Here is a 19,959-nt window from a genome sequence, read left to right as displayed (position 1 = left end):
CAACAAAAACATAAATATAGAAATATGACAAATCACAACTACCTATTTAAATATTTTGATATTCATTAATGATTACCATCAAATGTGTGTCAGTAAGCAAAGGTAAAATTAGCTTTTGAGAATACACTTTTAAACAAAGAAAATTACATTTTGCAAGGTGGGCTTTTTTAACCTCTTGGATGTTTGATCCACCCTAAGCTGAAAACTCAGTAGTACATTTTAATAGGTTTGCCAGGTACTGAACTAAATTAAATCCAAAAGAGTATGGAGCGAAAACGCATGGGGCAGTTTATTCCACTATTCCGATACACGGCCTATCTGTAGTTAGCAGGAGGTGTCCCTCCATCCCCACTCTCTCTCCGAGGTTTCTGATCAGTCCATATGGGTGGCCTACGAGGAGCTCGTTACGATAGCTAGGTCACGTCCGCCACTGTTTGTTTATTGTCGTTTTTCGCACTGTCGTATATTGATCTGACAGACTTTAGAATATCTCATACTGCCTTACTGTACAGTATTATGTTTTATTGTTAGTTTCCCTAATGATAATAATTTCCATATTATTTTCCACAACAATCTATAATATTAATAGAAATAATCTGTATTTAACTGGGGACGCAATCATGTTCATTTTACTTCATGAATATTTTATAGGGTGCAAATCTACCCTAATCGTTTTGACCCGTAGAAGAACTAGCGAGCCAAATCCTGTGGAATCACGAATGTTGAGATAGGAATTAAGAATAATATCATATAGGTACTAGTAATTTAGGAGCCAAAATAAAAAAACAAGTATACATTGAATGTATTCTGATCCAGTCTCACCGGTTCCAGAGATTTTGTTAAATTTAATCAATTTAATTATTTGCATATTTAAATATAATTATATAGTGGTTATTTTTCCTGTTATTATTTTATGCAAATAATGCAAGATGAATTGTTGAAACCCTTCTATTACCTTAAATAAAAATATTAATTATTTAAATTTGGTTATGTAACTGAAGAGGTCATTTCCAAAATCCCCTAAGTTCATTTTTTTATTATTACGAGTAATAGCATTACAGTAATCTACTTTCTGAGAGCCACACACCACTAAAAGGTTATATTCCAAATTCCACCTTAACCCATTAAAATTACAAGCTAAATAATGCAATTCTTTTCAAACACCATCTTAGTTCACAGCTGTTGTTTTCAAACAACACTAAGTCACCTGCTCATGTGCACAACCCTTGTTTTACTCTAGTCACCTGTTTGGTTTAATAATGTGCTGATGCAATTTAAGGTGACGTTATGTTTGGTGTTTGGCAAAGTTAAGTTAGCATCTAAAGCGCTGTGAACTTTTTGACATTTATAATGTTTTCAAGATTTGTTATCAAATGAGTAATTTTAATCTTGAAGGTTCAGTAAATCCTGTGGAAGTTGACTATGGAAGAAGTAGGAAAAGACAAAGAAACAGTGACAACTGGGATAAAACAAAACGTAAGCATGCTAGAAATAGCTCTAATGCTTGTGGTAGGCCTAGCTTTACTTGCAATCATATTAACTCTCAAAGTTCAACATGCAAAGTGAGATTTTTAGACCAAGGGGACATTGAAGATTTTTTTTGTAAAATATATCAATATAAATCCAAAGTTGAACAAGACAAGCTAGTATTAAAATACATGGTGCCTGTTGAACCTAAACGTCACAGGCCTAGGGTGTCAAACCCACGTCCTAAGCTTTTAACAAAATATTTATCAGAAATAGAAATAGCAATTTAGTCTGTGTTTGTGCTAAGTCATTCTCATCCTTGGCTCAGTTTGGCAGATATAGATTGAATGGCATAAGCAAAAGTTCCATATGACTGGTGAGCCAAGGACTGAAAAGAGACGAGGTTCTAGGTTAAAACCAAAAGACATTGAAATACAAAGTTCAATTATCGAACACATAAAAAGCATTAAATTCAGAGAAAGCCACTTTGGGCGTGCCAAAAGTGTTCGAATGTATATGAGCGCTGAACTTAGCGTGAAAAAACTTGGAGACTATGGCAAACACAAAGAGTAGAATGTTCAATGCCTACTGCTTCATATGGTAAGTACTTTAAATTTTTCCAAAATCGTTTCAACATAGGATTTGGAAGCTCAAAAACCGATGTATGCAGTTTTTGTGAACGATGTAAAATTACAATTAAAACTCTTAAGTCACCAGGTGAAAAAGTCGAGTTAATGGGTAAGAATAGGCTGCATAAACTAAGGGCCAAACGGTTCTATGAAATGTTGAAAGAAAAGCCTGTAGGAAGTATAACTGTCGCTTTTGATATGCAACAAAACCAACCACTACCAATGTTGCGCATATCCGAAACCTTTTATGCTAGACAAATTTGGTTATACAACCTAACTTTTGTGATTCATGAAGATGCTCAAAATTCTGAGAACACTGTTATGTATACATGGACAGAAAATCAAGCAGCCAGAGGGTCCAACTAAGTGGTTTCTGCTTTGCATAACTTCCTCCGTGTTTTAGAAGAAAAGGTTTGCTCCAAAGCAAGTGCTGAAAACTTAGTTTTGCCAATGACACTAAACTTTTATTCAGACGCTGCATCCAGCCAAAACAAAAACTCTACAATGATAGGGTATTTGCTTAACTATCTCCAAAGAAGCACTGTTTTCAAGGAAGTTAAACATATTTTCCCAATAAGAGGACATAGTTTTATGCCACCTGATCGCATATTTGGTAGAGTAGAGAGGGAATACAGGCAAATGCAACATATTATTTCACCCAGCGAGTATCACAGTATACTAAGAAAACATGGCACTTTAAAAATAATGGGTGAGGACTGGCAAGTTTTGAACTTCAAGAAATGTTCAGAAAGAGTCATGGTAAAAAAAGTTACCTTTCTTGATGAGGGCAACGTGTGTTTGAATATAGAAAGGGTATGTCAAGAGTTTTCGTAAAAAATACTTATTTAGGTAGCCTAAATGCACACAAAATCCTCAAGTTTAATGTAACAAATACGTGGCCAAATATTTATCAGTTTGTGAACATTGTAAATGAAGTAAACAATATCAGTGAATTAAAAAAGAAAGATGTGGAAGGTTTGTTAAAGTTTGTAGACATCGGAAGAGGATCGAGACTTGAGGATAGACTTCTACAGTCGTGCTCTCCAGAATACTACAGCTGACCCAAATATTGTGGACGATTCTGAAACTAACTATGATGAAGAAGAACCATTCCTATGAACGTTTACATGAAGTTTAACTATGATTTTTCAAAAAGGACAACTTTTTTATTTTGTAGAACTATGATTTTTTTAAAAGGACAACTTTTTTGTTTTGTATACTAATACTAAGAAGTACTATAGTTGTAACCAAAAATAAATAGATTAACCTCGATATTGTTAAATATTATTTTTCCTCAGTTACATTTGTAGACCTATTGAAAAAAGGTGAACTTAGCAGAATTAGGTAATGCATTACCTAATTAATTATAAAAAAGTCAAGGTAGCATTTATTAACTTAGAATAATCCAATTTCAATTTAATTTTAAAAACAGGAACAAAAGGTTTTTTCCAATTTCAGCTAGGTCCAATATTTTTTCCAAACTCCACCAAGTCCATTGGACTAGAATGGGTTTGGAAAGAATTTGACATAAACTTAAGTATATTTAGGAAAAAAGCTATGGAATGTGTATTCTATTAGTTTATAAGCAATAATAATGATGAACAAAACAATTTAATACCATAAAATAAACAATATTTGATAAAATATAAAACATTGCTTTCCTGAAAAATTAGCCCTTTGGACTAAGGATGGTTTGGAAATGACCTCTTCAATTTAAATTATACATTTTACACGTTACAAAAGTAATTGTATCCACATATAGTGTAGACTGTACACAGTGCCGGATTAACAGACTTTTAAGCCCTACACCAACATTTTTTATTCTCTCTTCCCCTTATTTAATTTATTTGAATTTAATACTACACCAAAATCATTTTCTTGTGATGACAGATTATTAGACAGACTTAAAATACAACTTGTAGAATGAAAAGAGTAACTTTTTTTAAACCCTTACATAAATACATAACAATTGTTTTTAATTACAAATATATATTCTCTGTCAATTTAAATTTATAGATATTCAATCGGTAGCTGAGAGTAATACGGCTATGTGTGACTTTTTAAGCTATGAAATATTTTAACTATAAAGTTTGAAGTGTATCCAGTTCTGTGTACTGCTGTTGTTTATATACAGGGTGATTCAAAACTAAACGGCAATCTCTCGAGAGCTTATTCTATAGCTAAAAACAAGTAAAAAAGTTCATATAACCATATGCCCGGAAACGCTTCGTTAGCGAGTTACGCCTAGCGAAAGATTTCGCCCGGATTTCAGAACCCTTGGTGAAGTCAGGCCGTATAAAAATGGTAAAGGTAGTTACAAAGATACAAATACGATTGTTTTTTATGTTTTTATATCTGACAAATTTATTAAAATTCGTCCCAGAGCTGTAAATGCAATACTTTCAGAGATATCTTACGTAAAACACAAGAATTGGTGCAAAGAAATAACACATTTTTGTGTTTAACGTAAGATTACTTCCATAAATGTTAAATAAAGGTCATTTTTTTCTTAAACAGATTTGTAGAACATTTAATTCTGAAAAGATTCATGTGAATTACTTAGGAAAAAAATTAATAATAGGTATTGAAATTTAGCTTTATTTAAAAATAAAACAGACGCACAAAAATGCATATTCTTATCTGAATAAAATATTAACTAATGTTTAGGTTGTGAGTAACAGCTGATCATTTATTCAACACTTTTTATCGTCATATTTTCTTTGCAAAGGTTGGCAATATCAGCTGATCAACATTTAAGTTCATGAAGTAATATTTGAATAACCTTTATGGAGGTTTTTGTATTGTGGCGTGTGAAGATTGTATTTTGTGAGATCCTGTGATTATTTGGAAATATTTTATACAAGTGTACAAAATATTTTATTAAATATTTATTTTAAAAATATTTTATTAAATATTTTTATAAAAGTGTATGTAATTATCTTAGTAAATAATGGCAGATAATGTAAATGGTATGTATTCGTTTGAAGAGTATATACGGACATGATACTGATTTACGGCAAAGTTAACAAGAATGGTTTAGCTGCAGTTCAGGAATATCGTGATACTTTTCCACATCGAAGAACACCTGATCGCAAAACATTTGAAGCTGTGGAGAGACGACTTATGGAAACTGGTAGCTTTAAACCGAAGCGAATAGATACTGGTCGTCAACGTAGCGCAAGGAACTATAATAATGAACAAGCAATAATAAATGCTGTAGAATTATCACCAACCACAAGCACCAGACGATTATCACGTCAGTTAAATATTTGCCAGTCAAGCGTATGGCGGACACTTCATGAAGCACAGTTGTACCCATTCCATATAACACGTGTTCAAGACTTATTACCGCAAGATCTTAATAAACGGAAGATGTTCTGCCGCTGGTTAAGAAGAAATTGTTTACGACATCAGTATTTTCTTCGGCGTATTCTCGTTACTGATGAATCCTGTTTTACTAGAAATGGAATTGTAAATTTTCGTAATACCCATACTTGGGCGTACGACAACCCACATGAAACTGCGACGAGGCATTTTCAACATACATTTTCAGTCAATGTATGGCTTGGTGTTCTGGGTGATAATTTGATTGGTCCATTTTTCCTCCCTAATCGACTTAATGGAGTAGCGTACTTAAATTTGTTAAGAACAAACCTGCCTACCCTCTTGGAAGATATTCCTGTTCAAAACAGAATAAATGCATGGTTTATGCACGACGGAGCACCTCCACATTTTTCTAATGATGTGAAAAACTATTTAAATGATACATACGGTAGACAATGGATTGGTCGAAATGGACCAGTAAAATGGCCACCACGTTCTCCTGACCTCACGCCAGCAGACTTTTTCTTATGGGGTTGGATGAAGTCAATTGTTTATTCAAAACGGATTAACACCATAGAGGAGTTACGTAATCGCATTACAGAGGCGGCAGAAATTATCAAGAATGCTCCAAACGTTATGAAACGCGCTAGAAAAGAGTGGATTCGTCGTGCGAAAACGTGCATTGCTAACAACGGAGGACACTTTGAGCAACTATTATAGGTGATTATTACAGTTTTATAAAGGTAAATACATTTTATGTTAATGTTCAGTCTAGAATAAATGATCAGCTGTTACTCACAACCTAAACATTAGTTAATATTTTATGCAGATAAGAATATGCATTTTTGTGCGTCTGTTTTATTTTTAAATAAAGCTAAATTTCAATACCTATTATTAATTTTTTTCCTAAGTAATTCACATGAATCTTTTCAGAATTAAATGTTCTACAAATCTGTTTAAGAAAAAATGACCTTTATTTAACATTTATGGAAGTAATCTTACGTTAAACACAAAAATGTGTTATTTCTTTGCACCAATTCTTGTGTTTTACGTAAGATATCTCTGAAAGTATTGCATTTACAGCTCTGGGACGAATTTTAATAAATTTGTCAGATATAAAAACATAAAAAACAATCGTATTTGTATCTTTGTAACTACCTTTACCATTTTTATACGGCCTGACTTCACCAAGGGTTCTGAAATCCGGGCGAAATCTTTCGCTAGGCGTAACTCGCTAACGAAGCGTTTCCGGGCATATGGTTATATGAACTTTTTTACTTGTTTTTAGCTATAGAATAAGCTCTCGAGAGATTGCCGTTTAGTTTTGAATCACCCTGTATATAAACAACAGCATATATATATATTGTGGGTGTGTGTGTTTTAGTTAGCTCAAAAGTATAACTAATCCGGTGGGTTGTGAAATATTCAACCAAGGTTGTTTTTATTTTGTTACATAAGCAATAGTATGTAGGCTTATTATATCGTTATCCCACATTCGGCCTTCAGACTTATTATAGGCAGCTAATTGCTTAGCGATCTATTAAAAACAATAATACCTATTCTTATCATTCTGTGGTTCACCAGCCTGAAGTTTTCGTTCTTTATTCTTTCACTGCGCCTTATTCATTTAATATACTTTACAATCCTTGAATTTTGTTTTAATTTACTGCACGATCGCTCCTTCTTCAAAACAGAATTCATCTTTCTAAGTAATCTTGTCAGTCAACCAACCATCCAATCTTCTGTTAATATCCAGATTTATGACCTTGACGTTTCGAGTCATTGCTTTAGTCATTGTCTTTGTCGTCTTTGGCTGTTTCGTGTAACAAATTCCTTTGGTAGTCATTTCCGAATCAGTGTAAATTAATGATCTGCAGTCTTGTTCTGGTGTTTACTTAGAACTATTCCCGGCAGCTGGTGTCACGTTATTGTTTTTAGCATAAATCTAAATGTCTTGATTTATTTCTTAATTTGTAATTATAACTTCATTATATCAGTTATAGTTTTACCCAAAGTTAAACATTTTTGAGATTTTATGTCAACTTAGAACACTCTATTCGAACTCATTTTTACGTAAAATGAGCATTTGGGGAAATGCACAAGCCAAGCGTTCGTTTTAGTTCCTCCAGAGTCCCCTAGCTGCTCCTAAACCTATCATGTAGCAACAGCCGCCATTTTGTACTGGATCAATCTTTTTGAGTGCGGTTTGCGGCATTAAACTCTGCTATATAAGCCCTTTAAAATGATGTGCATATTGACCTATGCTCCTATTTAAGATTTCATTCTGACTCCTTGCGGGACGTCCCCATGATATTACAGAAAACTGATAGTTCCTTCAAAAAGTAGATTTTTAGGTGTAGTGTTGATGTACCAAATCTGGTTGATTTATCTGTAATCGTTCAGAAAATATTATACCTGTGCAGGACTTTATGTACACCCTGTATATACTTTAATATAAAATATTATTGACGTACACATTTTGGTAATTTTAACAGTTTCTAGTTATCTCTGATAGTCGTAGGATTACAGTCTCAGTGTATTACACAATGGGTATTGGTTTGAAACTCGGTTAGGGTAAGTAATTTTCACATGGTGACAAAATAATAACTTGGGTAGCCTAAAGTAATAAGCCAAACGGTTCTGGGCTAAGATCATAAAATATATTTGTAATAGTTCAAAGAAAATATATAACATGTAGCTTGGTAACATTTAATGATCTATTTAAACTCGGTTCAAAAAGATTAAAAACAAAAATTTATACTTCTAGATTTAAGAACGAAATAGTTCAATATATAGTAAAGAGATCTGTTCACAATTGACTAGTCTAAAAATTGATATCATCGGGGTTGAACATTCCCTTAGCTCTGTTGAAAATAAAGTCTTTTCTGTGGTCGTAGGGAAGATCTTTTGAAGGAATCTCCAACACTGTTGGGATATTTTGGTGGTATGTTACGATAGAGTTACGAATCAAATCTGCTACATTTTGGTTTATTAAAATGATGCCAATGTCATCTCTCTTGGTAAACAATCTGAAAGTCTCTTCTATGTCAGTAATATTTGTGTTTTTATTGACCACTAAGAAGTTAGGCTGCCTGCTTTTGTTGATTTCTCCAAGTCCTCCCAGCAAGAATCCTACACATGTATCTTCATCACCTATAACTGCGATTAGTTTTCCCGGAGTTGCTCCCAACGACTGCTTATGATGATGATACATCACAATTTTTTAGAGGTTCAATACAAAGGAAATACGAATGTAAGAATGTATTCACTGGTTCGCAAAGTATGTATCGGATATTTGTTTATAATTTAACCTCTATAGTATTAAAATAAACGTTTATTAAGAATACAAAATTTACGTTATAAATGAGTAGCCAAACGTAAAAAGTAATTTATAAAATAAATACAAATAATTGAATTTGGCAATCAGCTGTTATTGTAAAATAATATTTTGTATCAGACTCTTGTTCTCAGTCGTAACCTAATTTATTGAGTTTTAATATCAACAGGACAGGAGGCAGCATTGTAAGCAATCTCAGTCGCTAAGTTGTGAGGATGATATTCTTCAGGCTTATTTCAAAAATTTCACATAGGGCTAATATTATGCGTTTTTAAACGTATAGTCAGTCAGGTAGACCGCATGAATTGAATTTTCAAACACATTTGAGTTTTTAATTTTTGTGACTTGAAGAAACTTTAGAAATATTAGTCACACGTTATAGAACATTCGGTATATATTGCATATTCGTTGGCATATAATGTTTACATCTACAATTGTTTAGTATTTAATATATATATAAGTTTGCCGTTTATTACTATTAACCGGTAACAACATAATAACTTCCAAACAGTTTTTTTTTTCATAAAGGAGAGGCCAATCCCCATTTTAGCCTTATTCTATCCGTCCTCGTAGACCAATGACCTGTTCGAGGATCTTATAAATCAGAATAAGGAGGAAAGTCGGTGCAGTACAAGGTCAACGTTACTGATAAAGAGTACAACTGTCACAGAAAGGAATTCCGCCAGCTGGACTGGACCCAACCCTCTCCGGCTTTTCCGAGCTGATAATTAGTAAAACGATGCAGCTAACCCGACCTCAATAACCCTAACAAAATTGTAGCATTTGCAGAGTTTAAAGTTTCTATTCAGCTACACAATCTATTTTTTATGATTATTTTTATTTTTAACGGTGAAGAACAATGTACAGTAAAATGTATTAATCCCATCGCATGGCATAATGGCGATGACATAGCAAAATTCTCATAATTATTAACGTTGGAAATTTTGAAGCCGATGGGGCAGATCCCTATAATCGAATGTATTTCATATCAATAAAAGGCACATCTAAAATGTAAGAACTTTCGATTGATACCAACTGTATGCATACAAAAATAATAGAATTAGATACCTAAAATTGCAGTACAAAAATAATAAATTCTTTTAACAATCAATATATACAGACTGGTTCGGGTAGTGTTACCGGCACTTTCTGAGCTTATTATACTATAAAAAAATATGAAATAAGTTCATATAAATACAGGTCCGGAAATGCTTTGTTACTGAGTAAACGGCCAACAAAAGATTTCATGCACAATTAATACTCGAGTACTCGAGGTTAAATGAACATTTGCTGAGAGTTTGGGAAGAAGGATTTAGAGACGAATGCAGTTTTTTCTAACGGTTTTGACATGATAAATTGAATAAAGCTTGTTCCATAACTGTATCTCTCTTATTGTTTAATATGTACTATGTAAAATACAAAAAAGAGCATTCGAAAAATAATGTTTTATGTTTAACGTACAATTAATTCGTTAAATAGCTAATAAAAGCATAATTTTTTAAAGAGAAACTTTTCGAAAATTTAATACTGAATAAAATTATGTACAATAAGGCAATTGGAATGAAATAATACTTTTTTAAATTAAATTTTACTACCAAAACTTATTGTGTAGAAAACCAAATTATCGAAATTGAATGACAGAAAATTATTCGTACAATCGTACGCTTAGTAATGTTTGAAGTAAAATTTAGATACAGTTTTCAAAAGTCTGTCCTTGTACATCAATACATTTGGCAGCTCGCTTTCGGACTGATTTACTTTAAAACATTAGACATTCGACCACTTGCCGTTGCCTCTCGGATAGAGAGAGCTCTATGTCAACTCTACACTATGGTGACGATTATCTACAGAAGAGTTTAATAGGTATTTGACAAGTTAAATTCGTTTTATATTTACTGTTAATAACATATACAATCAAAAGTCAATCATTGATTGTAACAAATCATTTCTGGTTTATTACAGCAATTGTTTCTTTTAACTTGAGAACTCATATTGTATTTATAGTCATAACATCCTCCTAACTATGGTCGCTACAACATAACAAGAGTATCACGTCATAAAATCTACATGTTAGCCACCACTCTCTTGTTATATATAGCCCACCACTATCAGCATTATACACCTCCAAGTATCGGAATTATAGCCTGTTTTACGTAACTCTACGATGCATACAGCGACGTTTATACTGTGCACAGCAATGTGTTATTCGTTTATGAAGTCATTTTCATACTGTACCATCGACCCAGAGCTTGAGCAGGAGGAGAATATTCCTTTCAAATTTGCTGCTGAACCAACCCTTCCGGAACTAGTTGTTTTTAATGTTGGTAGGTAAATAACTTTATAAATTTACTTAATAATACTTTACTAAAGTAAGGGAAAGTTATGCTGTACATGAACAAAATTAGTTTCTATTGAAGAAACATAATTTACTTACTTTCATGCCTAATTTGAAGGTAAAATAAGGTAACCTGCAAAAAGTAAAACACTATTAGAAACAGTCATTAAAACAAAATACTTATTTCAGGCTGATACTGCATATAATTCTTTATATTAATTAAGTTTGCTAGGTATAAATAAAAACTGTATCTGAACTTTTAAACGTAACTAGTAGACACACCTGCCAGCTTCGCGAACTGATCCTAGCTCATTGTATGCGTTTGTTTCCCCTCAAACCACATTGCAAAATCGTTAGTTTTTGTTACTAATGCACAAAGCCTGACAGTTTGTATATATAAACATCTGAGCGAAGATGGCGATGACACTTCACATACAATATGCTTTATTATTCAAAAGAGCAAAATTATAACATAAGTTATCATTAAAATTAACCATTAAAATGAACGGTTCTATACAAGGTAAGCACTACAAAACCGTATTCAATAATGTGCGTCAAGATTGTTAATAGTTGTTACTGAAATAAAATGAAATGTTTATTGGCTATAGACTTAATAGCATTGGTCATAGTCAAACTAGTTATAGATCAAACAATATAAGGCTATACCAAACCACAAAACAACTAATATAACATACTGTTACCGTATAGCTATCAATAACTTGCATTATTTAGATTTAGTTAATTCACAGGATGCGGTATTTATCTATTGAAGTACTCTTTTACTATATAAACAGCTCATTCCATACGAATGGACGCTCTGATGCTATTTATCTGGTGCGAGTCTGGAACATGGGTTTATACTACTAGACAAGTTGGCTATACTACTCGCTACCTTTGGCCCCAAATATAAAACTGAGTTTTTTAATATTGAAAAAGTGTGTTTAAGTATTTCTATATCTAGTATTTATATTGGTGAGTTGGTTCCAAAGTAATGCCAACATTCTTGAAATTAAAAATTGAGACTGTATTTTATACGAGTATATAATACCCCATTCTCTTATAGAGATCTATTAATAAAGGCTAAAACGTTAGGTATGTGCCAAAATGATCAAACCAACAAAATATGATATTAAACTCGGTAAGGTCGTACTTTATAATAGAACAGACTTAAAAAATCAAATACGTTTGAACCTAAACACTAAGATTAGTAGAAGAGCGAAATACCAATAAAGATACTGGCACACTGCTACAACATATAATGCACACAGTATTGCAGATAAGTGGGCGTTGTTTATCATTAGTATTTCTGTCTATACCCGTATTCTGTAGGTACTATCAATAATAATTATTTCCTGTTTTATTTCCTAAATAAATTAAAGTACAAGCTATGTTAAATACGGATAACAAGAATTCCTAACTATAATGGATTCACCGGGTTTTAAGAGATGCCCGCCCACAGTGCGATGGGTATTTCGGGTGATGTCCACGACATTAGGCATACAACCTGTTAACAACCTGACATAACCACCTTCTGACACGATGGGACTGGTTGGCGTTATTTAAAAGCTTATTACAAATCATCCTCCGGTCATATCAGTGATGAAACGTTTAGTAGGCTTATATTAACTTTATAACGGCTCAAGCAGTTGAGCTAACGCTGCTGTAGACCGCATGTGAACCAGCCTTTCACTACGTCACGGCGCGGCGGTGGTGGGCGGCACGTCACTATCAACACTCACTGAATCTAGTGTAGGATATAATGGGAATGTAAATCGTGTAAGTCAGTAAATAATACCTGTGTTCCGTAAGTCAATTATCTTCTATATATATAAAAATGAAACTGTTCGTGTGTAACAGCATCACTCACAAACGGCTGGACGGATTCGCCTAATTTTTTTTTTAATTTGTTCGTCTTGATCTGTAGAAGGTTATAGGATACTTTTTATCCCTTTCCCGATTCAGGATTCCGCCCCACTGGTTACAGAAATACCCGTAAGAAATGCATTGCAGCAAACATATGTTATTAAGTGAAAGAGTCTTTTCAAATTTTTAATCAGCTGTTCTTTGTAAACATATATAATGCGACAAAAAATATATTTATATATAAATTTCTTTACACTTATAGTTTTAAAGCATAGAGTAAGCTTAAGAGAAACGACAAATTTTGTTTAAACTGTTTCTGCAATCATAATATATAAAAATGAATGTTTGTGTGTTTGTCCTTTATAGACTCAGAAACTATTGGACCGATCACTATGAAAATTTGTATTTTTCTATGTAGAAGGTTTATACGCAATGCCCATTGATGTAACTAACCACCAGGCTGTACTGCAAGATATAAAAGTTATCAAAGCGTCTGCACATTATAAACTGCAATTACAACACAGTAGTTACGTATATTAAAATATCCAAACACTATTTGAAGGCAAAGAAATACACGGGCAAAGCTTAAGAGACGCGTGCGAAGCCACGGGAAACAGCTAGTCTATTATATAAAAATGAAACTGTTCGTGTGTAACAGCATCACTCACAAACGGCTGGACGGATTCGCCTAATTTTTTTTTTAATTTGTTCGTCTTGATCTGTAGAAGGTTATAGGATACTTTTTATCCCTTTCCCGATTCAGGATTCCGCCCCACTGGTTACAGAAATACCCGTAAGAAATGCATTGCAGCAAACATATGTTATTAAGTGAAAGAGTCTTTTCAAATTTTTAATCAGCTGTTCTTTGTAAACATATATAATGCGACAAAAAATATATTTATATATAAATTTAATTACTACACTTATAGTTTTAAAGCATAGAGTAAGCTTAAGAGAAACGACAAATTTTGTTTAAACTGTTTCTGCAATCACTGTTAAACATAGACTTTACTATCCAGATAATACAATTCAAATTTGACGTAAAAATTCACCTTTAACTGCAATATTTATTTAATATAAACCATGCTCATGCTTGATCAGAAGAGCAATGCAGATATCATAATTACTATCTTACGTTGGCTACAAATATAAAGAATGTTATAAAATCAACCTTAGTTGTTTTTTTTTTGACAGAAGTATCAGGAATGTGGTACATACCTTCATAATGCGCCCAAGAAGCTCACGAAGGAACGACTATCAATTATCTCAGCAATGTTTAGAATGTGATAGAAAATGAATAAGTGAATATAGTGTACTGTTTTCAACGGGAAATTGCGTGCGAAGCCGCGGGAAACTTATTGAAATGCGCAGCGAAGCGCGCCGGGTCCGCTAGTATTATTTAAACATATAATAGATCATTTAATAAAGAGCCTAAATAATAAAATATTGCATTATTCAGAACAACTAAATTTATAAACAAGCTGAGTCCAATCATATGAGACATATTACCAACCACATGTGACATATTAACAAATGCAGATTACTCATCCAGTAAAAAGAAAAACCAATCAAGTGAAAGTCATTGTAAAAGAGGCTGTGACAAGATTTGATTTCAGCACACTATTGCGTTGCGGTACCCCCCATACTTCACCGGAACTTTTATTACATATGAATGTATCATGTGGCAAGATATATGGATAAAGATCATCTGCAGACATTACATTTTGCATGCAAGTTTAGGAAAGCCTGTTACTGGACCCGTGATGTAGCGTACTCCTACCTTGTTATTTGAAATAGCATGTTTTATGGTTCTATGTTACGAGTTCTTCTAAGAGCACTTCGAGTTCCAAACTTGAAAGTTTAGGCTCAGAAATCGTCTTATCAAACTGTTGTACGTTTAACTTATGTATATTTCCTACTTAAATATAAAATTGTTATTTTACTAAATTTTCTAGTTTATGAGGCGACCACTCTTGTATTTTTGCTATCAATACTTTTTAAGTACTTTTAGTACAGCATAAAATAAATTAATAACTATAAAAGTAGAAATACGATTAATAATTCTAAACAATGTTATATTGATATCAAAATAATTACAAAAATGAGAATTATTAAATAATAGAATTATTTATCTTTAATAATTGTTATGATACTAGTTTCAGTGTGATTTATAAATATAGAGTTTGAAAGAAGAGGATGCGTTGGAAATTGAAAATAAAAGAAATTGTATTTTTAAAATTGGAACTACAATATATAACTAACTACTACATTTATAGTATTCGCAATAATTATTATTTGTATACGGAACATTATTTTAATTTTCAGAACTGTTGCTTTATAGTATAATTATATAAGTATTATTATCATATTATATTATCAAATATTCAGTAATCGTGTGGACTAAGCCCATGTTTTGAAAGTGTTAAAATCTTTTAATCTGTTTAATTTTAAATGAGGTACTTTTTATCTTAATATGTCCAAATTTGGTTTATGTTCAATCCCAGAACTTATATTCCGCTTTTAAAGCTGTAACCTTACAATGGTTATACATAAACAAACACTCGTGGCATGATTTATTATTAGTTAAGAATTTACCAAATGAGTTCCACTCAATACTTAATTAATATTTTGAAATCCTTTATGACGGCAGTCATAATTAGTTTCACCTCAGCATTTTTAATAATAAACCTTCTCTTTTCACTTAAATAGTTTTTTACTCAGTTAAATATTTTCTTTCAGATGAAATTATATGGCCGTATAAGGTAGACGAAGTTATGACACCACCTTTAAAAGCATCAAAGTAAGTTTTATGTATTAACTCGTTATTTATTTATGTGCTGTCTGTAGTGGGCACGTTATAATGCAACAGAAGCTTAAGAATGACCCATAGGCTACTTTATTTATGAAATAAATTTTATTGGTGTATTGTTGTTCCTCAATAGTTTTGTTAAAATACTACTAAGCAGAAAAATGTCACCAACCAAAAATAAAATACAGAAACACGTGAAAACAGATTTTTGAGTTTTAAATTATTAATATGAACAATAATGAGCCTTTAAAAATAGTGTTGAATAACAAATTTAATGGAAATACAGCTGATCTGACATCGGTTTAAAAACTTCTTATATTATATTTTCATTGATAAAATTGAAAATAAAAATATCATATTCCACATAACTAAAAAAATGCCTTTACTAAAGAATTATCAGGCATTTAATCATGTACGCCTCTGTCGTCTGGAATTTTGTTATAGCTATAGTATGCTTAAAAATAAGTCCCTAAAATAACATCCTCTGAATAGCAGTCATTCATGGTTCATACGTAATAATCATACCCTCATGAAAAAGTTCGGATGATGATGTATTGTTTTCATTTCTTTTGTGAACTTCCCAAAAACATATTAAAACTTGCGACCTTGTTACTGATGCTTATTACGATGAGGAGTTAAAACGTTAGTTACAGAATTTATGTTCCAGTGTAAAATTAACTAGGCTGAACTTGAGTTTGTAAATAGATAAATTAAAATCTTTTCATTTAGAAGTGCTTTCTAAAGTGAACTGTAATATTTATCCAGAAATAAATATTAAAGTATTAGACAAATCTCTTGTATTATAAATTATTAAAATAATGTGAAGCTGGTTAACCTTGCAGTATAAACTATCTTTTAGAATAAGATTAAATCATAGAAGAAAGAGATCTTATGTTATCAGCAAATAAGAATATAAGTTTCAAAAACGTAAACGGATGCGACTCGTTTACCCTTCCACACTGGCCATACTGTTTTAATCCGTTCTGTAGATACTGCCTCTGTCCGACAATCTTGGAATTATCAGAAGTACACTCGTCTTACTGCTGAGTACCGATTTTACGAATTTAAGTTTTTAATTTTTAGTATTTTATTTATTATTGTTGTTTTGTCTAAGATGATAGTTTTTGACAGTTAATTTTCCTTTTTTGATCCTCCACTTATGTCTTATCATAATCTCTCCAATCGATCCTGAACTAGACAGATCAAACTATGTGAACTTCAGAGCTATCATTAAAAATCTACTTAATTTGTTCAATTGTCTAATATTGTTGACACAATATTCAATGTGATTTTAGCATGAAATACCAAATCAAAGACCGGATGGGAAAAGTGTTCGAGTTATCTCCTGACGCAGGGCGCATACTGGAGGAACTGTTCCATCGATGGTACAGTGTTGGAGGTTTGGTGCAAAGTACTGATGTCGGCAAGATTGAGGAGATTATGAATCTATTCGATATTGACAAGTTTTTCAAATACTTCGAGGTTTTTCCAAAACTACCCGGATCAAAAATAAAACACTTAACCAGGTAATCCAAATCAAATTTTAACTCTTGTTTATGTTGAATGCAGAAAACGTGAAAAACAAATAAAAATTAAAGTATTATTTAGACCTATGCATGCAATATTTATCAAGAATTATTTGCGTTTCTGAACAAGTCATTCACTTTGTTCATCCTAAATTCTAATACTTCAATAACTGCAATGAGGAAATAATCAATATCCATTTCTCATGCCCATTATTTAGTAATATTATAGACACCTTGATAGTGAAGCTAATGAAGACTGCAGAATTGTTATTAGCTTTGGTCCTTTTAAATTATCCATAGTCAATAATAAACTTTAAATAAAGAGCATGGGCAAGACTGCAGAAAACAAAAGATGTTTAGGACATATTGCGTTCTATTGAGTTTTTTGTTTAAAGTTTAAATTGAATTGCTGCTACATTAAGTCTATTCACTGTTTTATTACTTTTACATGCACTCATATTATACCACCATTCCGTTCATATCAGCATTCAACAATGGATCTCAGATTCTTCTTTAATTTCATATTCTTCTTTGTCCATGTTATTTTGTGTTAGCTACAAAACCAGTTCAATTAAACTACTTTACAGCAATAACTTTGAGATAACACACTGCGATAACTATTTAAAAACACACACACACGCGCACTGTAAAAACAGTCAGACAGTAAACAGAGAATTTTCGTACTTACGTTCCATCGAGTTGATTTTTCGTTGTGATGTTCTAAACAAATTTTTGAAATATTTGTCACTCATAATAAAAAGAATCTATAGATAAATATAACATCAGAAGGAAATTGCCTTCATTCATACGATAACATTTTTCTTTGAGGGAGAGGCGGAGAATGCTTTATGCACAGGTGGCCAGCCTGTAGTATGGGACTCCTCTAAGCGAAGCGATGGGGGGAACCCACACGCTACCCACCAAATATCCTCCTGTACTCTTTAGGGATTTAACCTAGAAGTTTTTTTCATATAACTTCAGGCTAGGCCTGAATTTGGTTTACGCCCAAAGGACTCTCTCCATTTCAAGCGATCATTTTGTCTGGTTTGCTTCTCGGCTTAGACCAGTCTTCTTTAATCGGAGGACATCTTGGACAGATCGTGAAACGCAATCCTCTCTCTCTCTCTCTCTCTCTCTCTCACACACACACACACACACACACACACACACACACACACACACACACACACACACACACACACACACACACACACACACACACACACACACACACACACACACACACACTTTATATTAAAATATGTATTTTACTACATTGGAGTAACAAATATGGTGAATGATATTAAAATGATATTATATATATATATATATATATATATATATATATATATATATATATATATATATAATCAACGTAATTTTATTGGAATAACAAATCCTAGTATTAAGAGACATTCCATAAATACTTTTATTAGTCAGTAAAGGTGTTCAAATCTATTATCAATTATTAGTTTATGGATACAGATAGCTTTGGTCAAAACGATAGAAATTGCTAAATGTGGAAAAATCGTGTTCTCTCTTTTGTGTCAATAGAATAAGTGAACGTGCCAAAGTCCCACTTGAAGACGTCTTGTATTTTGACTCCAATAAAGAGGACTTAGAAGAGATGAGAAATCTGGGAATTACATCAGTTTATGTGGATCCCAAGGAGGGCATTACTTACAAACACGCCACAGAAGGCTTCCGGTTGTACTTCAAGGCGAAGAATCACACCTTGTCTTACCATTACGCACTTGCGACCACAGCACAACCAGCGTGATTTGAGACGAACTGAACCGGAAGTTGTTCATACCATCTGTAATTATACATTTTGCATGTATGCTAGAATATCTTATTTATACGTTTTTCATAAACATTATACAGATCTTTATCGTACTGTACTCATTATTTCCATTTGATTTAATTAACTTAGTTCAAAAGATGAAGAAAATTATTACAGATATAATGTAGATAGTTGCTATTTATAAAGGCTAATAATAATAAATAATGATAACTTTAAAACCTATATCATATATCATGAATGTAGTATCAAAATACAGTACGTAGGCTACTAATGAATTAATATTTCTCAAATGGTTATGTTTTTTTGAAATCATAAGTGTGTCCTGTGCCTATGATAGCTATATCATTAAAACATAAGAAACCCAACATTATTAAAGCAAGGTATTGGTTATAATGGTACAACAATAAAGTATTAAATGTTATTGTTTGTGACAGAGAAATTTATATTACTATAAATCTTGGGATAAACAATATGATTAATAATAAACTGATTAATACGAAAATACCGTAGTGTTTTTTTCATTGCAAGTAAACAACATTCATGCTATTTTGTTTAAAATAAAAACATTTTTATTGTAAAAACAATAAAATTACTGCGTGCAATTAAACATTTGGCAGTATAACATTTTATAGTAAAATATGTATTGTACTACATTGGAGTAACAAATATGGTAAATTATATTATACTGTCAAAGACATTTTGTTCCAAATTAAATACGTTCTAGTCATTTAAATGTTTATTTAATGATTATTCAAGAATCACATCACGAAGGTGACTCATTTTCTAGTTAAAACATTAATGAATCATAACTAGTATACTGTAGAAATATCTTCAACATTTTAGAATATATACCACATGCATCATT

At 32.2% G+C, this 19,959-nt stretch overlaps 3 protein-coding genes across 3 annotated transcripts in view; 1 reads left to right on the top strand and 2 right to left on the bottom strand.

Annotated features, from left to right (window-relative positions):
* Window positions 1–11,212, bottom strand: part of LOC124363073 (2-(3-amino-3-carboxypropyl)histidine synthase subunit 2) — a 46,283-nt gene extending 35,071 nt beyond the window's left edge. The window contains exon 1 of the mRNA XM_046818173.1: window positions 11,192–11,212. Within this exon, the coding sequence (XP_046674129.1) occupies window positions 11,192–11,197 (6 nt within the window). The 5' untranslated portion in view covers window positions 11,198–11,212. The remainder of the gene's footprint in view (window positions 1–11,191) is intronic.
* LOC124363114 (V-type proton ATPase subunit F-like) lies at window positions 8,116–8,853 on the bottom strand. The gene has a single exon (XM_046818247.1). It carries the CDS (start codon window positions 8,632–8,634, stop codon window positions 8,245–8,247), a length of 390 nt encoding a protein of 129 aa, XP_046674203.1. The 5' UTR covers window positions 8,635–8,853; the 3' UTR covers window positions 8,116–8,244.
* Window positions 10,787–19,181, top strand: LOC124363094 (magnesium-dependent phosphatase 1-like). The gene is made up of 4 exons (XM_046818208.1): window positions 10,787–11,081; window positions 15,695–15,755; window positions 17,060–17,290; window positions 18,845–19,181. Exons 1-4 carry the CDS (start codon window positions 10,922–10,924, stop codon window positions 19,068–19,070), a joined length of 678 nt encoding a protein of 225 aa, XP_046674164.1. The 5' UTR covers window positions 10,787–10,921; the 3' UTR covers window positions 19,071–19,181.
* The last annotated feature ends 778 nt before the right edge of the window (window positions 19,182–19,959 follow it).

The sequence above is a fragment of the Homalodisca vitripennis genome, chromosome 1 (genome assembly GCF_021130785.1).
Source record: "Homalodisca vitripennis isolate AUS2020 chromosome 1, UT_GWSS_2.1, whole genome shotgun sequence".
NCBI classification, from domain to species: domain Eukaryota; kingdom Metazoa; phylum Arthropoda; class Insecta; order Hemiptera; family Cicadellidae; genus Homalodisca; species Homalodisca vitripennis.
Note: the sequence above shows the minus strand (reverse complement) of the source record. Positions and strands in the feature narration are given on the sequence as shown.